This window comes from Biomphalaria glabrata, chromosome 3 (assembly GCF_947242115.1).
Source record: "Biomphalaria glabrata chromosome 3, xgBioGlab47.1, whole genome shotgun sequence".
NCBI classification, from domain to species: domain Eukaryota; kingdom Metazoa; phylum Mollusca; class Gastropoda; family Planorbidae; genus Biomphalaria; species Biomphalaria glabrata.
Genome location: NC_074713.1, coordinates 49,083,259 through 49,101,337, shown reverse-complemented (window position 1 = coordinate 49,101,337; position 18,079 = coordinate 49,083,259). Strand labels below are relative to the sequence as shown.

The following is an 18,079-nucleotide window of genomic DNA, read 5'->3' as shown; positions in this document are numbered from 1 at the left end:
CCAAAACCAACATTTAACTGAGATTGTCACAACACAAGTAAAAATGGCCTTTCAACAACTACAGAAGAGGGCAAAGTTCAAGGAGAAAGAAAGAAGAAAGACAGTAGAGGAACAGGAGAAAAACATGAAGGGAAAGGGTAACCCGAAAAATAGCAGGGACAAAATAGCGCAGACAAAATAGTGCGAAATTTCCTGACAAAATAGCACTGACTTATATATGATGTGTATAAAAGTACCAGATAATTAGTAATTTAATGTCAGGGGCAGCAATTTTGTTGATGTCTCAATCTTTTTCAATATTAATAGATCTGAAAGTATGCCATATTTGCAGAGAAGGATAGTACATTAAATTTTATACCATTCCCCCTTTTTCAAAAAAGTCTAAAATGCATAATTTGCTAAAAATAGGATTTTGAAATGTGGTGACCCCGTTCAAGCAGTGATGGAATTTCTACGTGTGTCTTTGTGTGTATAACTCTGACAAGTATCTTTCCTTACTTTTAAAGTACACTTTTGGAATGTAAATAAGTGATATATTTTGAAATTATTCATTTTAGCTTATTATAATTTTTGCTTACTGTTTGCATATTTGCGTTTTAAGATATCTAAAGTATTTCTTTCAAAATGACTGAAATATATTTTTTTCTGCGCTATTTTGCTGGTGCTATTTTGTTTGCGCTATTTTGTAGCAGCTATTTATTTCGCGCTATTTTGTAGGGGTACAAAGGGAAAGATGAATAACTTGTGTTGTTGGCGGTCATTGACTAGTAGCACCAAACTGCTGGTGGACAACTGCAACTAAACCGCTGCAGGCGTACATATATCTCAACTTATGAAACTTAAAATAGCTTGAATAACTTCTTTGGTGAACAAAACTAAATAGAACTTTTATTACAATATACACTAATTCAACTTGAGATACAATAAATGTAGTAGACTTTAGTCATAATACAAAATGGTATTTTGAACAAAATCTAATTCACTACAAAAATATGTCCTTTCACTCTGGCATTCTAGGGAACCCAAGCTTACGACAGTGCCACTTATAGTTGCATCATTAACCTAGACATGATTTTCATTTTAGGGACATTGGCACAATTTAGGCCATGTCGTGCCTGACCTAGACATGAACTAAACACTTTTTTCTTACATCATAATTGATACACACACTCACTCCATAATAAAGAGTCAATGAGAACATTGAAATGAAACAGTATGGTATGAAGTTGTGAAAATGTCAACAAGAGTACCCCACTGAATTCAAAGAAGACCATGAAGTAACAAATAACTTTTTTTTTTTTAAAAGAGCTCTTAAAGTACTTTAACCATTGTAGGACATTGACCTAGCTAAATGTTATCCTCATCAAACTTACAGCTTCTGGTGGTAAGAGTTTCAACTTTTCCCATTCAACTGAAGGGCCAGTCTCACGTAAAAATCTCCCAAACAAGTTTTCAAAGCCATCAAACTCCTTACGACCTTGCTGGAGAGAAAAAAATCAAAGCGTCATTACTATACACAATTTATTGTTAATTGGTTTTTGCAAAAAAAAAAAAAAGCTGTGTGTGAGGTAGGTGTTAAAATTTTAATTGGTTCACTTAAGTCAATTGATTTTTGTACCATATATTTAGTGTAACATCAAACTGCTAACTATGATCGATAATAAGTACAATACATTATCTCTTTTTTTTAAAGGCAAAAGCAAAAATGAAATACCTTCTGTAATGACATATTACATGTGTATATTTTAATATGTATGACAACTAGATTTAGTGCACAGAAGATACTTCTAAATAAAATTTTGAGCTGTATTTAGCTAAAAAGCCTTGGAAATCAATATTTGTATTTAGCTATAAAGGCCTGTAAATGAATATCTGTATTAAGCTAAAAAGGCCTGTAAATGAATATCTGTATTAAGCTAAAAAGCCCTGGAAATGGATATCTGTGTTTAGCAAAAAGCCCTGGAAATGAATATCTGTATTTAGCTAAAAAGCTCTGGAAATGAATTACTGCATTTAGCTCAAAAGTCCTAGGAATGAATATGGACATACTGACCATGACATGGTACAAATGAAAAGGTGACACTATTTAGTGTGTGTATGTGGAGGAAAGCATGTCTGTGTCTGTGTGTGTGAGCATGTGATAATGACCTCTTGCCATCCAGGCGGAGCTGTTGTAAGAAGCTTGTTGAGTTCCTTGTTCATGGCTGATTGAGCATCTTTACGCATGGCATCGCGAAACTCTGCATCACTAGGAGTTCTCTTGTGCCCCCTCACAAAGTTGGCCTGGAATGACACAAAAAGTTATACATATTAGCGTGCGACAGCCATAAACAAACTTTAATATCCACTTCACAAAAAATAAAAAGGTTTTACTTCAGATAATTCTTTCTAAACAAGGGTAAACAAGCAAAATAGAAAAATATGCTTAAAAAACAACAACAACAACATTGCAAAACTAAGGGAAACAATTTGACACTTACAACCATCTCTCAATAATGTAGAAGTTACTTCTCTTTTTAAAATATCAAACACAATAATTAATTGTCCAATTAGTTATTTTTATAAATTGATTCATGCTTTTTTAGGTACAATAAATATTTGTTGAAAGTTTCAACTTCATTCCAGAATCAATGTATGAGAAATAACAGGCACAATTATCTAAGGAGAAAAAACCCCAGCATACTTAAACATATCTGTGAATACTAAAGGATTAGTATCGCTTGCCTATATCAAACGAAGTAACTAATTACCAGTAATTAATTGACTTATATGTATATGTTATTTTTTTGTTTTTAATTGATTCATGTCTTGTCTTTGCCAATGAGCAATTGTGCAAAGTTTCAACTTGATCAGAGAATGGGTGTGGGAGAAATAACTTGTTCAAAACTTTTTAGCAGACAGACAGAGTGGCTTGATAAAAGCTTTGTAGGTGATATGTTGCCAGAAATATGATCAACCACTTTTACTTTAGCTAGCCCAGACATATAAACCTGGATGGTCTCAGTGCCATTCCTACAGTCTCAGTGTCTCTGTCAGAACTAAAAATTCAAGATCTTCAAGGATGGCTGCCTGGTTTTGCGGTATATGCACTGGACTGTCCATTGATCATCTTGATGATCCCAGATTCATACCCTGCCAGCTCCAATCCCCCATCGTCCTGCACTAGGTTTGGACTAGGGATTAGATGATCTTCATCTCTGAAGTAATGTCCAAAACATGTCAAACATTTTACATCTCCAGGTAGGTAGCTGAGCCTTGAAACATTCCAACACACTGCCCCCAATAAGAAGTTTTAGTGTACAAGACATGACAACAGGTTAGTAAGAGAAATTGATGCAAAGCTTAATGAATTTTCCCCCTTAGGAGACATGCCTTTGACAGATAGTAAAAAAAAAATTAGAGAAGATTTTTGGATTTAGTCATGTTTACTATTGATTTTCTTAGTAAACCAGTGCCTTAATAGATCAATATGGGTAATTATACAATCTAGTCGACAGATATTGTCAAATAATTTCAACACCAATGAATAGATTATTATTGTTATTCAGAACAATGTCCAGTTTTGTGTATAATTTCATTAGCTTTTAACCAAAGAGTTTCAAAACCAACAGGTCAAAGGTTTCAAATGTTCATTACCTCGTATGTCAGGGGGTCACAACCTGTGGGTCGTGACCCACTTGGGGGTCGATTGAAGATTAGCCAGGGATCGTCTAAGACCATCGAAAATATGGATTGTTATTGTCTATTCTTTTATTGCTGTATGTGTGTGTGTGTTTGTGGGGGTCGTGGCAGATTGGGGGGTTGTAAAAAGGGGTCGCCAAACTTAAAAGGTTGAGAACCACTGGCGTATGTTCAAGCACAAACATACATCTATCTTTTAGATTTTTACAGATGTATACTACATTTTATGTTGATGTTGTTACATTTATTTATGTATTTATATGTTGATGAATAATAGAGATGATCAAGAGCACGGTGGGTAGTGTCATTAAAAACAGGCATTACAAATAATTAGAATCTTTATGACGATTGTGCACAATGCATACAAAATGAATAAATCTTGTGAATAATGTTATGGTTATTGATCATCTGACTGCTTATTTCAATATCACTATTTGTCCTGTGCAAGAGTGCTTGGCAGTTTTTTTTATTAATTAAATTTAACTGTATAATATCTAAACAAAATAGACATGAACTGTATATCTAAGCAAACTAGACATTGAAGTTTTTCTTTTGCTTGGGAGAACTAATTTTAAAAGACACATTCAACAACTCGAACATTTTTCTTTTTTCCATTCCTATTTTTGAGGGTGTGATGGCTAAGTAATAAAGCACTTGCCTTCTGGGCCAAGAAGTCTGGGGTTCCATTCCTGATGAAGACTGCAATTTTGAATTTCAAGATTTTTAGAGCAACCCAAACTCTAGAGGGTACCTGACATTAGATGGGGAAAATTAAAGGTGGCTGGTCGACACACTGGCCACATGATTTCCTCGTTAATAAAGGGTCATAGAATTAGATGACCTTTACATCATCTGCCCTATAAATCGCAAAGTCTTTACTTATTCATTTTTCCAAGAAACAAATAAAATGTTTTGTTGAATTACAGAATAACTACTTTTACAATGTTTCACCAACTAACTCAAATATCAACCTACTATTTTATTTTAGCATAATTTTTATATTACATCACATTTTTCATTTGCATGCATTAAAATAAGAAAAAAAATCACTGATAAGTAGTTAAAAGCTACCAGCAATGTAAATATGTTAAAATTGCTGTCAGTCAATAATAATAAACAGAGTAAGTCATTAAAAAGTTTTTAACAATTTTTCCTAATCCCAAATGGTCCTGTTGTAATTTCATAAGAGAGCCTTATCTGACTAAAAGAAAGTTTTAAGTATAAAAAAACAACAACTTTGTTAATGGCACGAAAATTGTTTTGTTTTTTTCATTCTGTTACTCTATCTAGTTAGGTTTAAAAACTGTAAAATGTTTTACATGTTTTGGAAGTTCCTTCAAATTTGAAGAATTTCATTCTAACCCAAACCTCCCACAGGTCAATGGGTATACGACAATCCAAAGGACAGTCCAGTGTGCACACCACATGGCAAGGTAGCCCTAAACTATTAGACTAATGCAGTGTTTGATCAAGTTTATACCTGTATATTATGAATAAGTGATTAAAGATTTAAAGGTCAAGAAGAAAGCTGTTTTGATTTCACTAAACACAAAATATTATTTTTACCACAAGCTCGCCAACACTGCAATATTTTAACCACATGCTAAATACGCGTATAAAACATTAAGAACTAAAAAAAAAACTGCAATGCTTTAACAAAGCTGAAAAGAAATTTTTATGTTTAAATTAAAACTGAGCAGTAAAATAAAAAAGACATAACATAATGTGATGACATTTAATTTGCCTACCAGGAGTGATGAGCTAATTCCCTTAACATTATTTATATTCAACTCAGAATATCATTACTATCTGTTTGCACCAAACAAGAGACTTAAACACAAATACGATGTGTGAAGATAAAATAACTGCTTTTCATGATAAAGAAACAACATATCCACAGCTCACCAAAAAACAAAAAAATGTACTAATTTACAAGGGCATGAACCCATCGTAAGGCCTTACGTCATCAAGAAACAATGCATGGTAAATTCTTCTCAACTCCCCCATCTCTTTGAAAGCCCTGCGAAACAGCCACAGGATTTAATGGCAAAGAAACAACAGCTACAGTCTTAATGAGCTGTGATAAAATTGTAACAAGCTGTTCTCCTTTATCTTAAATTACCATAAAATATTTCATGTTTCACTCTATTGATTTACAAAATAAGGACTATCAACTGGACCACAAAACAACACAGATGTGAGGGGATATGGGAGAGGCTGGGCTGCTTTATTGATGCTATAATGTATTCAAGTTAAGCCATGTAATTACTTTGTCTATACTTTCAATGGGGTTGCTTTTTAATGGTGTTTGGTTACTTCAAATTTGAACAAGAAGAGAGGAACAACAAAAATAGTTATTTAGACCAAAACATTGACAGTTTCAGGCATATTTTGGACCTTAAAGATTTTCAATGGGCAACTAAAGTAAAAGTGCCCCTTTGTCCATTGGGAAATTAGAACATGGATTGGGTTGCTATATGCCAACTGGACTATCATTCGGTCATCTCAATGTTCTGAGATTCATATCCTGCCCACTGCCATCCCCATTATCCTGCGGGAAGTTTGGACTAGGAAGTAGCTTACGTTCAACTTTGAAGGAATATCCGAAACATGTAAAACATTTTACAAACAATTAAGTTTCATTAAAAAAAAGGGGGGGGGGGGGGGAGTTTCAGACAAAATAAACAGCCATCCAACACAGTGAAGCAAGAGAATCATAAATACTAGAATTGATGGGCCTATAATATGTTGGGAAGTGTTATACAAAGTTTTTTCTGAAATGTGATACAAGAATTTACTGGCTAAAATAAACAACACAGAGCCTGGGAATGAATTAACAGGTGTATGCAGTGGGTAATGCTGGTAGTATTTTAAATAGTATATCAAAGAAAGAAATAGAAGGTTTGCTGTTGTTTTCTTGTAGTGATTGAAACACTATTCTGATAAGTGGATAACTTTGAACACAAAGGGGGCACTTTCCCTTTTTAAGAATGAACAAGAACTAAATACTGAAAGCATGTTAAAGTGCCAACACACCTGATGTGCATCAACAAGCAAAATATAAAAAATACTTTTTAAAAAACAAAGCTTATCTAAAGGCCAGGGGAAGAACTCCACCCTTAAAACTATATCTATCAATGGTGTACAGGTTATTTCCCTTATTCAATATCAAACAAAATAATTAATAATTACCAATAATTAATTGACTGATTGCATTTTTTTTCCTCAATCATGTTTTGTTAGATACAATTAATAATTGTATCAACTTGTATCGAAGAATGCACGAGGAAGAAATAGCACAAACAATTATTTAAGGGAACTAAACCTAACAGATTTAGCCAAATCTGTAAATACTGAAGAATTAGTTTCCCTTGTTGGTATCAAATAAAATAATGAATTGACTATTTGGTAACTTTTTATTTTATTGATTCATGTCTTGTCTATTCCAATGAATATATGTGCGAAGTTTCAACTTAATCTGAGAAGGGTTACAGGAGAAATAATGTGTACACACGTTTTACCAGACAGACAAACAAACAGACAGAGTAGATATAAGCTTTGTAAAAAACAACAACATAAAGGAAACCAATCAAAACCAGGTATAAGATGTGAGTCACCTTGACCTGAAAGGCCACAGAATTACCATCAAGATAAAGTGGGAACATAAGAATTTAAAATGTATAATTAAGATCCTTTAGTCAGCATACACTAGATATATTTACCTAACCTAGATAACCTTGTAGATGACTTTTTTTTTTTTTTAATTTGAAGATGTCAACACCTGCGATAACATCTATTTTATTTTTTATTTATGTTCAATAGGAGAGCAGAAAGCTAATCAATAGATGAAGAGATGCTGTGACAGACTGCACTGAATTCACAATTTTGTTGTTGGCCCTATCAGCTTTTTGTTTTTCTACTAGGGAAAAGATTTGTAAAAGGTCCAATAGGTTGGCTGCATTATATAAAGTAAAGTTCTCCTTTCAGACCTTGTTGTCTATTGGGCAGATGATGTAAAGGTCATCTGTTTCTGTGGCCTACAGTTAACGAGGGTGTGCCAGCACAATGACCAGCCGACTTTACTTTTCCCCAACTAATGTCAAGTACCCATTAGAGCTGGGTGGACTCAGACGTGCCAGAAAATCCCGAAATTAAAAATACCAGTCTTTAGCAGGATTTGAACCCTGAACCCCCAGTTAGTGCTTTACCACTCAGCCACCAGGCCCTCTGGCTGCATTATATAAGTAATTATAAAACATTTTGAAAGGATTTTTTAAACAATGGAATCAACTGAATGCAATCTCAGGCTATCTGGCCATGATTAATTGAAGATTTCTGCATTACCCTTACACACTTGATATCCAAGATATAAAATTAACACCAGGTGATCCCCCCGCCCCCTTGTTTTTTAACCAATACACCCACACATATAAAAAAAAAAACAAGAACAACTTTGTACCACTTAAAGGAAAAAAAAACACTACACTTGTGGGTATCAAATGACAGATGGTCAAAGAATAGACTTAAACCAGGCAAAGGTTTCAGAATACTGTTATAAATGAAGCACATGTATTGTTTAAAGAGATATACCATAGTTACCCCTTTAATTGTAAAGTCATCTCTCCTTCCTGAGAGAGTCTATTAAAGAGTAATTTCCCACCGGCCCACAAATCGTTATTAAAGCAAACACGGCCCTGCCTCTCACTGCACCTGACTGTTGTACCAATGTTGAGATGAACACTATTGTATTCAACAAAGGCTGGCCTGAATGCACACAGAACACAGTTTGACCGACAATGGATCTATTTGAAGAAGCACGACTGTATCAATCGAACCACGTGTCCATTACTATACTCATGTAGCCTGATAGTATCATGGTACAGGCATGTAAGCTGGTGGCAATGTAGAGCTATTCTAATTCATTTAGTACTTGATAGTATCATGGTACAGGCATGTAAGCTGGTGGCAATGTAGAGCTATTCTAATTCATTTAGTACTTGATAGTATCATGGTACAGGCATGTAAGCTGGTGGCAATGTAGAGCTATTCTAATTCATTTAGTACTTGATAGTATCATGGTACAGGCATGTAAGCTGGTGGCAATGTAGAGCTATTCTAATTCATTTAGTACTTGATAGTATCATGGTACAGGCATGTAAGCTGGTGGCAATGTAGAGCTATTCTAATTCATTAAGTACTTGATAGTATCATGGTACAGGCATGTAAGCTGGTGGCAATGTAGAGCTATTCTAATTCATTTAGTACTTGATAGTATCATGGTACAGGCATGTAAGCTGGTGGCAATGTAGAGCTATTCTAATTCATTAAGTACTTGATAGTATCATGGTACAGGCATGTAAGCTGGTGGCAATGTAGAGCTATTCTAATTCATTAAGTACTTGATAGTATCATGGTACAGGCATGTAAGCTGGTGGCAATGTAGAGCTATTCTAATTCATTTAGTACTTGATAGTATCATGGTACAGGCATGTAAGCTGGTGGCAATGTAGAGCTATTCTAATTCATTAAGTACTTGATAGTATCATGGTACAGGCATGTAAGCTGGTGGCAATGTAGAGCTATTCTAATTCATTAAGTACTTGATAGTATCATGGTACAGGCATGTAAGCTGGTGGCAATGTAGAGCTATTCTAATTCATTAAGTACTTGATAGTATCATGGTACAGGCATGTAAGCTGGTGGCAATGTAGAGCTATTCTAATTCATTAAGTACTTGATAGTATCATGGTACAGGCATGTAAGCTGGTGGCAATGTAGAGCTATTCTAATTCATTTAGTACTTGATAGTATCATGGTACAGGCATGTAAGCTGGTGGCAATGTAGAGCTATTCTAATTCATTTAGTACTTGATAGTATCATGGTACAGGCATGTAAGCTGGTGGCAATGTAGAGCTATTCTAATTCATTAAGTACTTGATAGTATCATGGTACAGGCATGTAAGCTGGTGGCAATGTAGAGCTATTCTAATTCATTAAGTACTTGATAGTATCATGGTACAGGCATGTAAGCTGGTGGCAATGTAGAGCTATTCTAATTCATTAAGTACTTGATAGTATCATGGTACAGGCATGTAAGCTGGTGGCAATGTAGAGCTATTCTAATTCATTTAGTACTTGATAGTATCATGGTACAGGCATGTAAGCTGGTGGCAATGTAGAGCTATTCTAATTCATTTAGTACTTGATAGTATCATGGTACAGGCATGTAAGCTGGTGGCAATGTAGAGCTATTCTAATTCATTTAGTACTGATGTGTAAGCCTTGAGGGAGATAAGGACGATCATCTGAAGACGTCTTTAACTCTTTGTCTCCGTAATTATTTACCACATTCTGGTGGAATCAACGTTGGTATCGTCAGTTAGGAGAAAAAGAGTTAAGTAGATTAATAAAATGGTGTTGTCCCCCACCCCCCTATCCTCACTCTTTCCTATAAGCTACTTCATCGGACGATCATAAAGGCCCTACGTAGAAGAAAAATACAAAAACAAAACCTAACAAAATACCCAGAAAGACTCAAAGGTAAAAGCACTTTTCTCGTTCCATATGCTAGGACAAATTTGAACAAATGCTCCTTCTTCCCAAGTGCTATTAGAGCATGGAATGGGTTGCCTGAGCTAGCCAGGAAAACCCAGTGACTTGGCAGAAATTAAGTCATTGGTTAGTATGCATGACTAAATGCATGACGCATAGGACGTAATCATCTTCTTTTTTGAAGTAACGTCTGTATTAAATCAGACAAGATAAGATAAGATAAACCACAACAATTCGCGGTAGTCTCCAAAACATGACGTCATAAGTCAAGAGCTAACATTCCCACGTGTGTGCGAAACTAAAACTGATTAAATGGTTGAGCTTCCAAAGATTTATTTTGCTGACGGTCAATTTTGTGGCTGGCGGTGACAAAGTGTAGTTAGCAGCATCCCAAAAGGAGATGAGATTGTGTCTTACTGCACCTTTGCCCTCCCCTTTTTTTCTTATAGAAATAATACGTTTATAGCCTATATGCTATTCCCTTGACTACAAAGTAGGTAGCCTTCAATGTTTTCAATTATTTTAGAAGGGGCCGAATGTGGACATATGCAACTGATTATTTACATGGGGACGCTGTTTTCTCGGTGGGAAAGTAAAGGGGGGGGGTAAAACAATGTCACGTGGAGTCAACACCAGGGCACTGGTCTTATCATCATACACACGTGTGCTCATGGCAAAACGTGAGTCTAGGCTGTAGGACTTGAATGAAAGCAGACGTACACACTCCCACATGTAAGACTGCCGGTAAATGGAAGCACTCTAATAGCACACACATGGAGTCTTAAGATTGGCGGCACTTTTGTTTTTTTACAGCTTTTCAAATTTAGCCTTAGAGTCAGTGGAATAGAAGCTTAATGTCACTTATTTTTGCCTTCAGATAGTTTTAGATTTTTGAGATCATCATTTCAAACAAGTGGTCAGCTCTAGTCAAAACGAATGTAAGTAACTTCTACTGGGTTAACAATGAAGAGTTCACAATGAGTTGAGTTGAAATCTACCTCACTTCTGCTCTGGCCACGTGTAACTCCACCGATTGGTTTCGCCAGGCTATGACGTCATTTATGACAGTGATGACGTATGAACCTCATTGAAAACATTGCAACTCTGCAATAGACATACATTGAAAAAAAAAAGGGGGGGGGATCTTTTTTGGACTAATTAATACAGATATTATAACAATATTACATAATTTGCACCAACTGATCGTGTGGTAAACGCCTCGTTATGGAGGCCCCCGGTTTGAACCCCAATCGCCATGCCCTGACATTCTGTAGGACGTTTGAACTATGACGTAATCCTCTTCACCATAGAAGGAAAGTCTGAGACTTCAAAATAAAGTCAAACAGGAGGTAACTTGGTAACTCTAAAAATATTGCGAAAACGTCGACAAAAGTGAGAGTAATGCTATTTAGGTGAAAGTCGGTAGCGTAGTATATGAAGTGCAGCCTGACCAGCAAATACTCAAATAAATAAAACGAACAGCATTTCAAGTCCAACGCCCTTCATGTCTCTGCAGTGGTTCTCATTGTACGGAGAAACAGTGTCCTGTAAAACAGCACACGAGGAAGCAGCTGCTTGTGTCAACAAATCTTTGCGAGCAAAAACTTGACTCCCCGTCTCTTATGACTACGAACAAAAAAAGTAAAGAAGTCAAATAGACCATCTCAAAAAATACTTTGATCTGATGTTGTCGTGTGTGTGAAATAAAGGTTACAACCGAGAGATTCACACATCCTTTCGTACAAACATAGAATCTATAGATCGCCAATTCTTCTTTCCTTTGTGCTGGGGACAAACTTAATGAACTCCTTGCGCGGTCACACGATTTCTTACTCTTGAGATCAGGCTTCATCTTTGTGTTATCACTGACAGCATGGCGGAAGTAGAAGCTAACAGTTGCACCGAAGGGGGGGCGGGGGGGGGGGGGGAGAGGAGTAGCGAGAACACTTATAGGGCGGAGTGCGACTTAACACAAACTTGTTTAGCATCATGCAGGAATTAAACCATTGTGCATATTTATCTCTCATTTATCAGCTTTTGATTAAAAGGAAGATTGAATGAATATTGAGTTCAATTAAAGAACTGCATCGAAAGATGGTTGCCTGGTCGTGTGGTATGCGCTCTGGGCTGTCGTCTCGAAGGGTCCCGGGTTTGAACCCTGCAGTTCTGCGATAGGTTTAGGCTAGGATGTAATACTATTCAATTCTGAAGGAATATTCGAAACATGTTGAGCCAAACAAGTAATCGCTTTGCAATGCACAGACAGAGACACAGAGAGAGAAATTAGATGTTACACTATCTGGCTAGAGTTTGTCCTAATGTGGTTTGACTGTTGACCTGACTCTGACAAATAAATCCTTCGAGTCTGCGATCTAAGTGGATCTAGGTGCCTCCTGGACTATCTGGCTAGAGTTTGTCCTAATGTGGTTTGACTGTTGACCTGACTCTGACAAATACATCCTTCGAGTCTGCGATCTGAGTGGACCTAGCCTACTATCGTCTAGGTAGCCTCCTGGAGCGTGACACAAACATCTCGCTGTGAAAGGGAAGTTCGTTTACTTTAAACTACACACATCAGGCACAAAACAAAAGCCTTCAAATCTTTGTTTTTCCTACTTTAGCCTCAAGCTGTAATGTCACAAGTATAGAACTGCACCGAGTCTATTTGAAAACATTCATGACTGGTTAGAAATACGAACGTAAACCAGAATGCCAAGTATCTGTGACATCGTGATCAGAAGATATTACACTGGCTATTATATGATCTACCTCACTCTAGCCAAAGCGTGACATAAGATGCCAGTATTATAGACGAGGCAGGTAAGATGTGAGTGAAAGAGCCTACTTGTGTCCCTTTGTTAGCAGGAAGAGGGCCATGAGAATAGTGTAACCTAATCAGTTGAATGCAAAATATGCAGCTTATAGTTCACAATAAAAATATTTAGTTTCGCGTAGGAAAATGTTTAGCACTTCTGGGTATTAAAAAAAAAATCCTATCTAGGTAGAGAGACATAGCGACGATTTTAAGAAAAAGATGCTATAATTATTAAGGCAAAGTCATATAATGTACCTATTTATAGAATTTCTGGAACGATTTCGTGAGTGCTGATACTTTGAAACCTATTTCTCAACACCAGATTACCTAAGTCGGGGCAAAATGTAATCCCTATGTACAGTTTTCAGCATCTTACAATAGAAATACCAGCAACTTTAAAAACATTGTCAAACGATCTGTCAGCACTAAATTCTATGTTAGACTTAGAATCCTCCCCCCCCCCCCCACCCTTTTTTTAACCAAAAAAAAACAACTAAAAAAAGCCAATCGTCCCTTTGATGACAATAAGAAATCACAAATATTGCAGCCATTCAAAAGTAATGTTGAAATCCAGCCAGAGGTACATAACACTCTATCCACAGGCACATAACACTCTATCCAGAGGCACATAACACTCTAACCAGAGGCACATAACACTCTATCCAGAGGTACATAACACTCTATCCAGAGGTACATACTACATAACACTCTATCTAGAGGCACATAACACTCTATCCAGAAGAAATGAAGAAACTAATAGTAGAAAGGCCTAAATAAAATAAATGAGAAATGGACAAGCTCTCATCCGAATCATAAGAAAGATTATGCTTATTATAAGCTATCCCGACAAGACCAACGTCTAATCTTTCGACTCAGGACCGGACACAACAGAATGAGACAACATATGTACCGAAGCTCAAAATTGGAACCAGTGAAATCTGCCCATGTGGAGTGTCACCAGAGACCATGTCCTCCAAAACTGCTCTCTTTACCAAGAGGCCCGTATAAGACACTGGACCCAAAACACCACAAAAGAAAGAAAACTATATGGAGAGCTCCCTGATTTGGAAACCACTGCGCAGTTCATCCCATGTATTGGTCTAGTCATCTGAACGCCCCAATATAACAATGAGAACGAGGAAGAAGAAGCCAGAGGCACGGTGGGGGGGGGGGGGGGGCACGGGAGCCAATGTTTCTATGCGACATGGAAAATGGGGGGGGGGGGGGGGGGCGGCGGCAATAATGTACCTTGCCCCGGGCGCACGTCTTGCTCACTACGCATCTACATCCAGCCCTAGAAAACAAATGTTGTCATGATCAAATACATTGCCCCCATTTTCGTCCTTAGATTCTAATGTGATAAACAGACTGTCTTTTGAACTGTTGCATTCCCTTTTCATCACGCTCTGTAGTTTGCTATCCCCAAGACAGCATGTGAACCCATGCAACTGTCAGTCGTCATGTAGACTTTCATGATTCCATTGATACATTTACTTGACAGTTTGTCCAAAGGTAGACGTCGAATCTCAACCTTTGTTTTCGTGTTCAAGTCATAACAAAAATAATAATTATTGCCTTCTTCACCCTAACCCACAACTTTGCACAATACATTAAAGACTAAGTAATCAAAAACTCGCGTGCTATTAGATTCAGCATTACATTTCTGAACTGAGGAGCTTTTCGTGGTTGGATATATAAAAAAATAAAAACTATCCGGAACTGTGCAAATAATTGGCTTTTATAAACCGCCTCCTCTTTTTTTATTTAAGGTTATAGTTTAATGGACTGCCATAAAGTTTTACTATTGCGGAGTGTTCCTACACTGTACAAGACGTTTGGAACTCAAGTGTTAGATTACTGAAGTGAACGCACCCAGTAACAGAAATAGATTCAGATCGAGGCGCATGGAAACGAATACAAACGTGTTATTGCTGTTCCCATGCTTACCATCTACACTCCAACGAGGAAGTGTCTGACATTCAAGTCTATGTTGAAGGTGGGGCGCTGAAATGGACTTCAGAACCTTAGATTAAGGACTCAGCTGTGGACAGACTTAAGGCATGAGCAAAGGTATGACCCTGCCCCCAATAAAGTGACTTGTCAGGGTGATCACCATAATAAAAATATGTTGAGAGCTTTCATGTTAATTGATATAATATAGATGCATGGAAGGAATTCCAAAATATAGAGTAAAAAGTTTGTGAGAACGGGTTTGGTTTTCAAAAACAATCTTGTATCGCGGTCTTCCTCGGGGTTGGTTACACCAGTCACTACCCAAAAGGCCGCCCCTGATTTGAACAAAGTGGGAGAATTTAAATGTGTTATGAATGTAGTACACTCTCTGACATATCATATTTCAATATAAATGTATATGTTTTAATCTTGGTTTTCATTATATGAAAAAGTTTGCAAATACGTTTTCCAATTTGACCCCACCCCCAAATCCCACAACAATCGTTTTGCTTTATTTAGAAATGTCTTCTCTTCGTCCGCCGCAAGGTTGAACAGGTATCAACACCACTTGTTGGACAGACAGAAGGCTAGAAGGGCGATGTGCAAACAAGTGAATGGAGGATACAAAGAATGAGAACGAAAAAAGATGACAATCAATAGGATGGGATGAGTTCAAACTTATTTCACAGACATTCGTAGAAGGTAGAGGGAGAGAGTGAAAAGTGAAATCGCCGGACTAATAGCAGCGTTAGGAACAATGAGTTTCGAATATATTCAAAAAGATCCAAAGCTTAAACAGTAACACGAAGTGAGGGGAGGAATGACAGGGGGAGTAAAGGTGCGATGACTAGGAATACGGATGGAGTTATTCCCCATAGCGTTACACACATAAACAACCAAACACTAGGCCTACTATTGAAAACGGATCTATAGAAGCTTATAAAATATATCAACGAGAACAACAAAAAAAAAAAAAAAAACAATGACTGTGTACACTTGGCAGCTCGTACAAACTAAGTGTATGCATTTTAGCGTGACAGGTGGGCGGAGGGAGGACAGACGACTGTTCGCACAGCATTAACAGCTTTTGTTGTCGCTCATAAAATATAGATTTTTTTTTTAACGACTACAAAAATATGACATAGCCTGCAGTGGGGGGGGGGGGGGGGGAGGAGACCAATGAAGTTTGAGAAATCCGTGTGAGGGGAAGGGGTGGAGATACTTGACACATAGACCCGTAGATGTTGCTGCAGACGTTACAGACGTTCCTTTGAAGAGGAAAAAAAAAATCTATTACGTCCTAGCCCATACATCCTGCAGGACGGCAGTGGGCGGTCAGGGTACGAACCCAGGACTACGGTGATGATAGATCAGAGCGCATACCATACGACCAGCCAGCTACCCACAAAGAAAGCTAGTATCATTATGGTTGCTGTGTGTGTGTGTGTGTGTGTTGTTGTTGTTGTTTATTTGAAAACTAATTAGTAATTGTGGTAAAATTCGATTTAGATTATCGACTTCATTCAAGGCCGTATCTATTTTTCTATGCCCGTGAAAGATGGGACTGCTAAAAAAATTGTGCACATCTGTTCTTGAAACGGAACAATAGTCAGCTTCAGTTTACAATCTAGACAAAAGTAGATTGATTTATTTCTACAATATTCCAGACGTTTCGCTTATATGTACCTACATACGTGCGTGGTACATAAGACAAAATTCGTAGGATAACAGATGAGCACATGCAAATAGCAGTAAGTATGGATTATCCGGAATATGTTGTAACCCATTATAGTGAAAAAAGGTTTATATTATACATGCACTAGTACACAACTATTACATAGTGTACAGACTCATGATAAAAAAATTGCTTTTGAAAATATATTTTTATTTTTTTCTAGAGGTAAAGGGCATATTAGAAAATGGCTATCGTTATGTTACATGTAATGACCTTTGACCTACCTGAGTGATTGACCTTACAGAGAAGGGATCCATTGAGAAATCTTCTGCAATGAACTTCTGTTCAATCAATGGGGGAAAAAAAAAAGCTCAGCAAACTATATATCCGACAAAGCAGAACACCTTGATCTACGATGGTCCTTTAGCCAAGGATGAAGCACACCCAAAGAAGAAGCCACGAAATCAAAGGAAACACAAAGAGTTCTCCCGAGGCTCCAACATGAGAGCACCGCTATGGGCTGGAACCTTCCAAAATGAACTGAAAACGGTGTATTAACGAAAACAATACTAACACGGCCTAAAGGTCGACCTCGCTTAGGCCAACTGCCGTTCAAACTACGGTCCTCTATTACTAATGCCTGTGACTAACTAGGCCCTACGACATGGACCGAGCACAGGGTAAAGAAGAAGTGAGGGGGGTGGTGGTGAATAAAGTCATTTCTGAACTAATCTAAATAGAAGAAGCAAGAGAAGTATATTGGGCTAAAGTAGAACGATCGTATGTCACGCAGACGGCGATGCGGATGGCTGTGGCGGAGGATCGCACCTGGGGGACACGCTGTATCCTTATTGGTGGGTGAACCTACACACGAGCAAACCTACACTGGTAACAGGGTGATGAACCATGAAGTCTTAGTAACTTTCGTAAGTAGTTGTTTTTTTTTTACAAAGCTTCTATCACTCTGTCTGACTGTCTGTATGGTAAAAGTTTGAACATGTTGTTTTTTTCTCCCATTTCCCATTCTCGGATCAAGACTTTGCACAATTATTCATTGCACCTGACTTGACATTAATCTATCGAAAAAAATTCAACAATTAGTTAGTTAATTGTTGGTGATCAATGATTTTGTTTGGATTTCGAACTAAGTGAATGAGAGATGTAGATATAGATAGATTTAGATGTATTAATGTAATCCCCTTATTACATTTGGACGATGTTGTTTTTTTTCTCTCCCAACTTTCTAGTCTCGGTTCAAGTTGAAATTCCGTATAATTATTCATAGTCGATAACAATACACAAATCAATCTAAACAATTGCCCAGTTAGTTAATCATTTAGCACTAATTAATTAATTTTGTTTTATGTGACAGAAAATGAACTAAAACCTGTAATTTTAAGAT

At 37.1% G+C, this 18,079-nt stretch overlaps 2 protein-coding genes across 5 annotated transcripts in view; one reads left to right on the top strand and one right to left on the bottom strand.

Moving 5' to 3' along the window:
• LOC106051987 (UTP--glucose-1-phosphate uridylyltransferase-like) overlaps positions 1-18,079 on the bottom strand; it is a 52,471-nt gene that overhangs the window by 9,884 nt on the left and 24,508 nt on the right. The window contains exons 1-3 of one of the 3 annotated variants that reach the window (XM_056022433.1): positions 16,962-17,101; positions 2,149-2,283; positions 1,374-1,481 (exon numbers count right to left, since the gene is read on the bottom strand). In XM_056022433.1, coding sequence (XP_055878408.1) covers positions 1,374-1,481; positions 2,149-2,283; positions 16,962-16,994 — 276 coding nt within the window. In that variant the 5' untranslated portion in view covers positions 16,995-17,101. Of the gene's footprint in view, positions 1-1,373; positions 1,482-2,148; positions 2,284-5,643; positions 5,791-16,961; positions 17,102-18,079 lie in introns of those variants that run through there. The other 2 variants (XM_056022432.1, XM_056022434.1) reach the window with 2 other exon arrangements.
• Positions 17,452-18,079, top strand: part of LOC106051997 (protein arginine methyltransferase NDUFAF7, mitochondrial-like) — a 32,140-nt gene continuing 31,512 nt past the window's right edge. For both annotated transcript variants that reach the window (XM_056022436.1, XM_056022435.1), the window contains exon 1: positions 17,452-17,603. The gene's annotated coding sequence lies outside the window, so the exon portion shown is untranslated. The remainder of the gene's footprint in view (positions 17,604-18,079) is intronic.